The 10,621-nt window shown below is 55.8% G+C and overlaps 1 protein-coding gene across 1 annotated transcript in view; it reads right to left on the bottom strand.

The window, feature by feature from the left end:
• Nucleotides 1-10,068, bottom strand: part of LRRC75A (leucine rich repeat containing 75A) — a 21,813-nt gene extending 11,745 nt beyond the window's left edge. Inside the window, exons 1-7 of the mRNA XM_011975290.1 lie at nt 10,049-10,068; nt 9,450-9,572; nt 9,097-9,286; nt 8,747-8,919; nt 6,409-6,531; nt 6,056-6,245; nt 5,750-5,914 (exon numbers count right to left, since the gene is read on the bottom strand). Coding sequence (XP_011830680.1) covers nt 5,750-5,914; nt 6,056-6,245; nt 6,409-6,531; nt 8,747-8,919; nt 9,097-9,286; nt 9,450-9,572; nt 10,049-10,068 — 984 coding nt within the window. The remainder of the gene's footprint in view (nt 1-5,749; nt 5,915-6,055; nt 6,246-6,408; nt 6,532-8,746; nt 8,920-9,096; nt 9,287-9,449; nt 9,573-10,048) is intronic.
• Nucleotides 10,069-10,621: the final 553 nt, after the last annotated feature.

Below are 10,621 nucleotides of genomic sequence, written 5' to 3'. Positions count from 1 at the left end.
GTCTCTACACTTTTTTTTTTTTTTTTTTCAGTGATGGAGTCTTGCTCTGTCGCCCAGGCTGGAGTGCAGTGGCACCATCTCAGCTCACTGCAACCTCCGCCTCCCTGGCTCAAGTGATTCTCCTGGCTTAGCATCCTGAGTAGCTGGGATTACAGGCGCACGCCACCATGCCCAACTAATTTTTGTATTTTTAGTAGAGATAGGGTTTCACCATGTTGGCCAGGTTGGTCTTGAACTCCTGACCTCAAGTGATCTGCCTTATCTACAGTTTTAGCACCTTGATCTAACTTGGCTGTCTGTGGGCACCACAAGACACCTCGGTATCTGAGGGACACGTTTTCTTCCTTGCTGGAGCCAGCCTGCCTGGGCTTCTGTTATGTACAGCAGAATCCTAACCCACCCAGGAGGCGCAATGACTGTGTGCAGAGTCAACTCTCTGCAGTCCTCCCCCGATCCCTGAAGAAGGCAGGAGTGGAATGTGGCACAGTCAAGGTGACTGTGAGTGCAGGTCAGGGCAGCAGCCTCTCCAGACCTTCCCAGTAAGGCTGCCCAGGTCCTGGGGCAGAGCGTGTTTGAGGGGCTTCGCATTCATCTGTCAGGAAAGATGGCATGCCGACCTGCAGGCTGACCTGGAAGGGGTCCCAGCACCCGACACTGCTCTGGCTGTCAGCCATCAGGCAGTGATACCATCTGCCATCTTCACTCCCCAGGCACCTCTGTAACTGCTCCAGGACCCCGACAAGCACAGCCCTCCACTGCCCTCCATTCAAGGGTATCCCTCCCTCATTCATAAATTCATTCATACATTCATCAAATGTTGACTGTCCCGCTCATTATGCTGGACACCATTCCAGATGCAGAGACTGTGTGCCGGCTTTTCTGTTTCCTCTCGCCCCACAGTCCACTCTGCCCTTCTCTGCTCAGAAGGCTGGGCTCTAGAGACCGCGTCACGGGGCTGTCTTCCCCCTGGCTTCCTCTTAGGTTCAGCTAATGGGAGCAGTGGCAGCAAGACCAGAGGGCAGGAGGAGAGACAGATGGGGGGTTTATTCTGATTCCCACACTTCGGCATGTGCAGCAGCCAGCCTCCAAGACAGCCTTGCTGCTCTTGGCTCCTGGCATCTGTGCCCCTGTGTAGTGTCCTTCCACATTGTAGCAGGGCTGGTCTGGGTGAGCAACAGAATCATCAGAATCAATAGAATGGCAGCAATGATGGTTTGTGACTTCTGAGACTGGGTCTTAAAAGGTATTGTGGGAGTTGGGCTCACACCTGCAATCCTAGTGCTTTGGGAGGCCAAGGCAGGGGGATTGCCTGAGGCCAGGAGTTTGAGACCAGCCTTGGCAACATAGTGAGGCCCCCATGTCTATAAGAAAAAAACCCCCAAAATTAGCTAGGCATGGTGGTGCCTGCTTCCAATCTCAGCTACTCAGGAGGGTGAGGTGGGAGGATCACTTGAGCCTGGTAGTTCCAGGCTGCAGTAAGTTATGATCACACCACTGCACTCCAGCCTGGGCATCAGAGTGAGACCCTTTCTCAAAACAAACAAACAAACAAACAAAACAAAACAAAAAAACAAGGCCAGGCATAGTGGCTCTCACCTGTAATCCCAGCACTTTGGAAGGCCGAGGTGGATCACCTGAGGTCAGGAGTTTGAGACCAGGCTGGCCAACATGGCGAAACCCCGTCTCTACTAAAAATACAAAAAATTAGCTGAGTGTGGTGGCAGGTGCCTGTAATCCCAAGCTACTTGAGAGGTTGAGGCAGGAGAACTGCTTAAATCTGGGAGGCAGAGGTTGCAGTGAGTCGAGATCGCGCCACTGCACTCCAGCCTAGGTGATAGAGTGAGACTCTGTCTCAAAAAAAAAAAAAAAAAGGCATTATGGCTTCTATATTATCACCTGTTGTGGGATCCAGCTGCCATCATGTGAGGACACTCAAGCAGTCCTATGGAGAGGCTACAGGGTGAGTGTACCGCCCTGGAAGTGGACCTGCCAACTTCTTCTTTTTTTTTTGAGATGGAGTTTTGCTCTTGTTGCCCAGGCTGGAGAGCAATGGTGCGATCTCGGCTCACGGCAACCTCCGCCTGCCGGGTTCCAGTGATTCTCCTGTCTCAGCCTCCCAAGTAGCTGGGATTACAGGCACGTGCCACCACTCCCGGCTCATTTTGTATTTTTAGTAGACATGGAGTTTCTCCATGTTGGTCAGGCTGGTCTCCAACTCCCAATCTCAGGTGATCTGCCCCCCTCGGTCTCCCAAAGTGCTGGGATTACAGGCGTAAGCCACGGAGTCTGGCAGAGCTGCCAACTTCTGCAAAGTCTTCTGACACCTGCAGCCCTGACCAATGTCTGGAGAGACCCAAAGCTAAACTACCTAGTAGCTGAGACTAGAGGCAGGCACCACCATGCCTCTGCAATCCGGACCTGCAGAGACTATAACAATAAATGTCTGTTGTTTTGGGGTAGTTTGCTATATGGCAATGGATAATGCAGCATGGCTCCGGACCAGGTGTTCTCACCCTGCCTCTGGCAATACAGCTTGTCCTCCTGCGAAACAACTTCCTACCACGGCTGTCTCTGGATGTCTCAACATCCCCTGTTGACTTCCTTTATCCTGTCCACAACCCTTCACTAAACTCCCTTCAAACTTCACAATGGAATATGTTACCTCCTTCCCGCCTGGTGCAGGATGGAATTGTGAACAAGACAGACACCCTTCCCTTCAGAGTTTATATTCTAGTGGGGAAAACAGACCATAAATTAGCCAACAAGTAAATAAGCAAGGTAATTTCAGAGACCAGTAAGTAAAATGGAGAAATGAATGGAAAAATAAATGGGGCTCGAGACAGGCTGATCAGGAGCCTCCATGAGGCAGGCTTGTCAACGAAGGCCTCTCAGAGGCCGGAGGCTCAGTCTGAACTCAGGAGAAGGAAGCTCAGACAGAGGAGGCTGGAGCAGTTAGAGGGAGTAGCGATGTCCCTAAGGTAGGAGAGGGTGTGGAGGTGTCAGGGGCAGAGGAGGAAGGCCCACATGCTAGAGCAGAGTTCGCAGGGTGGCAAGTAGGAGAGGGGAGCTCAGAGACTCAGGCAAAGCCAGGTGAGGAGTTTGGGTTTTATTTAAACTACAGCACGGCCCCTCGCTGGAGGATTTTCAGTGAGGGTCCGTGTAGTATCCAATTTACCTTTGGAACGAGCTCTCCGGTCTTGACACCTCTGTCCACAATGTCTAGACCCATAACGTGGGCTGACATGAACTCAGATGCAAATTGCTCTGACCAGGACATCCTGGTCAGCCCTCTGGGGTGGATGGAGGGGCTGCTCCTACCACCAGCCTGGGGACCTCCCACCCCTGCCTCATCCAGAGAGCCTCGCTTGCCACATGGGCACAGAAGGGGCCCCCCAGGTCTCTGGGCTTCAGCAGGGCTCACCCACTCCGGCAGGGTTTGACTTGTTTTGAGGAAAACAAAGGCCAGGTAATGAAGTGGTTTGAGGAAGGTTACACCATGCAATGGACTGAATGTTGGTATGTCCCCAAAATTCACATGTTGAAACCTAATTCCCAGGGTGATGGTATTCAGAGGTGGGGCCTTTGGGAGGTGATTAGGCCACGGGGGTGGAGCTTTCACAAAGGGATTCGTGCTCCTTTGCCCATTTCCTGCCATGTGAGGACACAAGAAGGTGACTGTCTGTAACCCAGAAAAAGGTCCTTACCAGTCACCAACCAGGCTGGCACCCAGATCTCAGACTTCCAGCCTTCAGAAGTGTGAGAGATAAATTTCTACTTTTGTAAGCCACCCGGTCTACAATAATTTGTTACAGCTACCTGAATGGACCACAACACCCAGGTAGGCACCCCCCGGCCCCGCCCTACCCAGACAGAAAGGGGAGATCAGAAGGCAGGAGTTCCCGCCCCTCCTCCTGGCCTCGCCTGGCCCTGTCTCACAGGGTCTCCCGATGGCCATTACCCACTCCCTGGCCTGCCTCTCTCTCTGAGAGGGTGGGTCCTTCTCCCCACACAGGCTGTCCGTGAGGCAACCTGTGAGGGGCAGGTTGGGGAGGGAGGGGAGCTCGGCTGCTTCCACCAGGCCCCTCCTCCTGCCCCTTGGGCACTGACCGCCCAGGGACCCCCGGCCTGTGTCCTGCCCAGCTCTGAGTCACTGCATAGGCCCAAATCACACCCATGGTTCTCCTCGAGGTGTAACCTTGCTCAGATCATTTGACTGAAGTTTGTTTTCCTCAACTCAAAGATGGGCGTACACATAGCCCTCCTGTTTCCTTTTTGCTTTTTTGAGAGTCCCATTGCCTTTCGCTGTCTCATCTCTGAGCAACTCCATTCCTGCTCTAGGAAAGGCAGGGTCTGGCACCCGGCAAGGCCTCCTCACAGGCCTGACTCCCGTCCCTTTCCCCTTCCCTCAAGGCAGAACCAGGTGGAACTGCATGAGAAGCGACAGAGGCGCCAGCCCCAGCCAGCGCCCCGTGGCTCCTGGCACCAATCAGGCCTCAAGGCTTCCTCAACACCAGCTTTCCTTCCCCTCCCATTGGGCCCTGCATCCCGACCTTCTGCAACATTGTGCTCCTGACCCTGGCCAGCTCCCAGCCCTCCACAGCTGGGCCCCCACCTCAGAGCCTTCGTATCAGGTAGCCCCAGAGTCAGAGAGAAGGCCCCCGACAAAGCCGCAGATGGAGCTCAGCCCCAGGAAACGCCTTTCCAGAGCAAGGCTCCAGCTCACTGTAGGACCACGGTCAAGTCTGTGTCCAGGCTGAGCAAGGGGTGGGCTTGGGAACCATCTCACTCCTGGCCTAGATCCTACACCAAAAGGAAATCTTCCCTCCCGCACCCCTTCATCCTGCTCTGGTTTCCTGACTGCCAGCGGGGAAGCACTTCTTTTGGAAGCCACTGGAAATTGAGGGATGAGACAGAAAAAACCAAAGCAACAGAGAAGCGCTCAAGTGTGGGAATGTCCCCGCCCAGCCCTCCCCTTCCCACTGGGTCCAGCTGCATAGCCCCGGGGAAGCCTAGACCTGGAACTGCAGGAACAGGACAGAACCTCCCATCCAGGAGGGGCTGAGCGGCAGATGTGGAGCCTGGAGAGCCATGGAGCTTTCCCTTCCGAGCTCCCAGGGCCAGCAGGAAGAGGACATGAGTGAAGGGATGGGTGTCAAAGGACACTCAGCCTCAGAGGTGAAGACATCTGGGAGTGGTGGGACTGAGGCAAAGTGGACAGCCCCATGCAGGGCCCCGGCCAGCTTTCTATAACACCTTTGTGCAAATAAGAAAAAGTTCACCTCCAGGGGGACCCAGGCTTGCACCAGGGCTCACGGCTTGGTGGGTAGAGAGAGGGCTGGATTTGAACTTTCGCCTTCCTCCCCTACCCCGCCACCCCTCTTTATGCATGCTTTTGTGCAAGGCACAACCTGTACAACTGTATGTGGTGGCCTTGGCCCCGTATAATAGGGATGGCTACTTAGCTCCAGCCCTGCAGAAATGAGGGCTTCATGTTGCTGGAGCTTCCAGTTTTTCAAGGGCAGCCGAATATAGGGATCATGTGAAAAATTCTGCTTTTTAGATGTTGGCAGTGAATTCACCCCCTGGGCCAAACAAAACCAATCTGTGCTGGTGGCGCCAAGGGAGAGCACCTCAGGCTCTTGGCACCTGCAGGATGGGCTTGTCCTCCTTGGGCATAAAGCTGCTCTGCCCTGAAAGGCACCCACCGCACACCCCGGGACCTGGCTGGCTCGGACCACAGCCACCCTACCGGCTTGGGACAGTGGATGTAGCGTGCCAGGCTGATGATGAGGTCGTGTGTGATGGGGTCCACCAGGTTCCGGAAGCTGGCGTAGCGATACAGAACATCATCTAGTGAGGTCGACTCCATGCCCAGGTCCTGCAAGAGCAAAGGATGCCCAGAGGTCAGGGCTGGCTGCCCCACCCAGCTCACCCACCATCCCCAGGAGAAGTAGGCACAGGCCCCTGGAGGCAACTCTGCCTCCCAGAGCCCCAGTGGGGAGCGTCTGCAGAACTTCCCTCAGGGGCCGGGCAGGCCCCTCCTGTTTGTCTTTACCTCCAAGTTGAGAAGAGTGGGGACTGGCCTCTGCAGGCTCCGCAGTTTGTGTGGGTCCTGGCTTGTGGCCCTCTCCTGGGACAGCCTCTGACCTTTGTCTCTCTGGTTTTTCAGAGGAGGAAGCCAAGGGTGGCCCGCCTCGGTGCAAGCAGCTGTTTCTCCATCGTGGCAAAATTTGGAATTGACAAAACTGCCTTGTGACAGGATGGTTTATTGACATTTATTTGTGTTTTCTTCCTGCTTCTGACGTTTTTACTGCTCCTTCTGTAGCTGATGCAGCCTGAGTGTTCCTTTGCCTTGGGGGTTTTGGGGTTGTAAGGACAGCCTGCCAGGCACCCAGAAGGAAACCTCACCAGGACTCTCTCAGAAAGGTACTGAGTGGAATCTTCCCGATGGGAGGGGAGTAGCTTGGAGGCGAGTGACACTCAGTGTGGTGGGGCCGCAGCAGAAGCCGCTGGAGCAGAGCTTCCCTGGGTCTGAGGGAGGAATTGGGTTTGAGGGCTCAGGACACACCACCCCAGAATATGGCACCCTGGCATCTGAGGTGGCAGCCGACGCAGGAAGGTCTCTCTGACTGCTGTCCTCCCCTGAAGCAGGCCCTGAAGAATCCTGTGACCTTCCTCTAAAGTAGGTCATGAGACCCCGAGCTTAAAATGGAGTGATGGGCTTTGGAGAAGTAAGGAAACATGACATGCTTGTCCTGGGGTGGGGACTAAACTTTGTGCCACTCCATGTGAAAGGGGTAGTTACGCCTGCTCCCTGTCCTCAAGCTCCTCCGCCCCCACCCCCGCCCAATTTCTGCCATCCTTGGGTATGAGCTACACTGCAGTCCCTGACCCTAGTTTGGTGCCTTGCACAGACCAGGAAATGCTGACATTCCCATCCGGAGACTGTCCTCACGCCATCCTGGGGAGCAAGAGGCATCCCTGGGTGGGGGGCAAAGCAGGCCTACCCACTGCGGGCCGTCCTCATTCTCGGGGCTCCCACAGCTTCCCCAGCACAGCCCAGAGAAGAAAGGCTCCCAGCCCAGGTGGCTGGGGTCCAGTACCCTGGGGACGGGAAGTCTGGGCAGGGAATGTGTGGGTGACCAGCTGAGTTTGCTCTTTGTCATTTTGTTTGTATTCTGAACTTTTAAAATACCTTCCCCACATGATTCTTAGAAATCCCTGGAAGGCAAACAGGCTGGACATCATTATACACTGTCTACAGATGGAGACACCAAGGCCCACGCCTTCTGTGCTGTTGGAATTTCAGGAAGGATGGGGGTGGGGCGGCGCGGCCTCAGCCCAGATGTGTATAAGAGACAGACTCCATTCCTGCTCTAGGAAAGGCAGGGTCTGGCACCCGGCAAGGCCTCCTCACAGGCCTGACTCCCGTCCCTTCCCCCTCCCCCCAAGGCAGAACCAGGTGGAACTGCATGAGAAGCGACAGAGGCGCCAGCCCCAGCCAGCGCCCCGTGGCTCCTAGCACCAATCAGGCCTCAAGGCTTCCTCAACACCAGCTTTCCTTCCCCTCCCATTGGGCCCTGCATCCCGACCTTCTGCAACATTGTGCTCCTGACCCTGGCCAGCTCCCAGCCCTCCACAGCTGGGCCCCCACCTCAGAGCCTTCGTATCAGGTAGCCCCAGTCAGAGAGAAGGCCCCCGACAAAGCCGCAGATGGAGCTCAGCCCCAGGAAATGCCTTTCCAGAGCAAGGCTCCAGCTCACTGTAGGACCACGGTCAAGTCTGTGTCCAGGCCGAGCGAGGGGTGGGCTTGGGAACCATCTCACTCCTGGCCTAGATCCTACACCAAAAGGAAAAACTTCCCTCCCGCACCCCTTCATCCTGCTCTGGTTTCCTGACTGCCAGCGGGGAAGCACTTCTTTTGGAAGCCACTGGAAATTGAGGGATGAGACAGAAAAAACCAAAGCAACAGAGAAGCGCTCAAGTGTGGGAATGTCCCCGCCCAGCCCTCCCCTTCCCACTGGGTCCAGCTGCATAGCCCCGGGGAAGCCTAGACCTGGAACTGCAGGAACAGGACAGAACCTCCCATCCAGGAGGGGCTGAGCGGCAGATGTGGAGCCTGGAGAGCCATGGAGCTTTCCCTTCCGAGCTCCCAGGGCCAGCAGGAAGAGGACATGAGTGAAGGGATGGGTGTCAAAGGACACTCAGCCTCAGAGGTGAAGACATCTGGGAGTGGTGGGACTGAGGCAAAGTGGACAGCCCCATGCAGGGCCCCGGCCAGCTTTCTATAACACCTTTGTGCAAATAAGAAAAAGTTCACCTCCAGGGGGACCCAGGCTTGCACCAGGGCTCACGGCTTGGTGGGTAGAGAGAGGGCTGGATTTGAACTTTCGCCTTCCTCCCCTACCCCGCCACCCCTCTTTATGCATGCTTTTGTGCAAGGCACAACCTGTACAACTGTATGTGGTGGCCTTGGCCCCGTATAATAGGGATGGCTACTTAGCTCCAGCCCTGCAGAAATGAGGGCTTCATGTTGCTGGAGCTTCCAGTTTTTCAAGGGCAGCCGAATATAGGGATCATGTGAAAAATTCTGCTTTTTAGATGTTGGCAGTGAATTCACCCCCTGGGCCAAACAAAACCAATCTGTGCTGGTGGCGCCAAGGGAGAGCACCTCAGGCTCTTGGCACCTGCAGGATGGGCTTGTCCTCCTTGGGCATAAAGCTGCTCTGCCCTGAAAGGCACCCACCGCACACCCCGGGACCTGGCTGGCTCGGACCACAGCCACCCTACCGGCTTGGGACAGTGGATGTAGCGTGCCAGGCTGATGATGAGGTCGTGTGTGATGGGGTCCACCAGGTTCCGGAAGCTGGCGTAGCGATACAGAACATCATCTAGTGAGGTCGACTCCATGCCCAGGTCCTGCAAGAGCAAAGGATGCCCAGAGGTCAGGGCTGGCTGCCCCACCCAGCTCACCCACCATCCCCAGGAGAAGTAGGCACAGGCCCCTGGAGGCAACTCTGCCTCCCAGAGCCCCAGTGGGGAGCGTCTGCAGAACTTCCCTCAGGGGCCGGGCAGGCCCCTCCTGTTTGTCTTTACCTCCAAGTTGAGAAGAGTGGGGACTGGCCTCTGCAGGCTCCGCAGTTTGTGTGGGTCCTGGCTTGTGGCCCTCTCCTGGGACAGCCTCTGACCTTTGTCTCTCTGGTTTTTCAGAGGAGGAAGCCAAGGGTGGCCCGCCTCGGTGCAAGCAGCTGTTTCTCCATCGTGGCAAAATTTGGAATTGACAAAACTGCCTTGTGACAGGATGGTTTATTGACATTTATTTGTGTTTTCTTCCTGCTTCTGACGTTTTTACTGCTCCTTCTGTAGCTGATGCAGCCTGAGTGTTCCTTTGCCTTGGGGGTTTTGGGGTTGTAAGGACAGCCTGCCAGGCACCCAGAAGGAAACCTCACCAGGACTCTCTCAGAAAGGTACTGAGTGGAATCTTCCCGATGGGAGGGGAGTAGCTTGGAGGCGAGTGACACTCAGTGTGGTGGGGCCGCAGCAGAAGCCGCTGGAGCAGAGCTTCCCTGGGTCTGAGGGAGGAATTGGGTTTGAGGGCTCAGGACACACCACCCCAGAATATGGCACCCTGGCATCTGAGGTGGCAGCCGACGCAGGAAGGTCTCTCTGACTGCTGTCCTCCCCTGAAGCAGGCCCTGAAGAATCCTGTGACCTTCCTCTAAAGTAGGTCATGAGACCCCGAGCTTAAAATGGAGTGATGGGCTTTGGAGAAGTAAGGAAACATGACATGCTTGTCCTGGGGTGGGGACTAAACTTTGTGCCACTCCATGTGAAAGGGGTAGTTACGCCTGCTCCCTGTCCTCAAGCTCCTCCGCCCCCACCCCCGCCCAATTTCTGCCATCCTTGGGTATGAGCTACACTGCAGTCCCTGACCCTAGTTTGGTGCCTTGCACAGACCAGGAAATGCTGACATTCCCATCCGGAGACTGTCCTCACGCCATCCTGGGGAGCAAGAGGCATCCCTGGGTGGGGGGCAAAGCAGGCCTACCCACTGCGGGCCGTCCTCATTCTCGGGGCTCCCACAGCTTCCCCAGCACAGCCCAGAGAAGAAAGGCTCCCAGCCCAGGTGGCTGGGGTCCAGTACCCTGGGGACGGGAAGTCTGGGCAGGGAATGTGTGGGTGACCAGCTGAGTTTGCTCTTTGTCATTTTGTTTGTATTCTGAACTTTTAAAATACCTTCCCCACATGATTCTTAGAAATCCCTGGAAGGCAAACAGGCTGGACATCATTATACACTGTCTACAGATGGAGACACCAAGGCCCACGCCTTCTGTGCTGTTGGAATTTCAGGAAGGATGGGGGTGGGGCGGCACGGCCTCAGCCCTGGGCCTGTTCTGCATATCTCATTGCTCTTATCTGCCAGGGGGTGGTGAGAGGGTGGCTGAGCTGGACAGATGGAGGGCAGGGATGGGCTCTGTGGTCTGGCAGCTGACATTGCTACAAGCAAATAAAGAGTCTTTGCTGGGGGCTCTGGAGGGCCTGGGTGTCATGCCTGGGGGTGGGAGGAGCCTCCTGGGGGGAGCCCCTTGGAGCCCACCTGCCAGCCAGGTCCTACCTGCCA

This window comes from Mandrillus leucophaeus, unplaced genomic scaffold (assembly GCF_000951045.1).
Source record: "Mandrillus leucophaeus isolate KB7577 unplaced genomic scaffold, Mleu.le_1.0 Scaffold153, whole genome shotgun sequence".
In the NCBI taxonomy this organism is placed as follows: Eukaryota; Metazoa; Chordata; class Mammalia; order Primates; family Cercopithecidae; genus Mandrillus; species Mandrillus leucophaeus.
The sequence above is the reverse complement of the archived record's forward strand: the minus strand, read 5'-3'. Positions and strand labels throughout refer to the sequence as shown.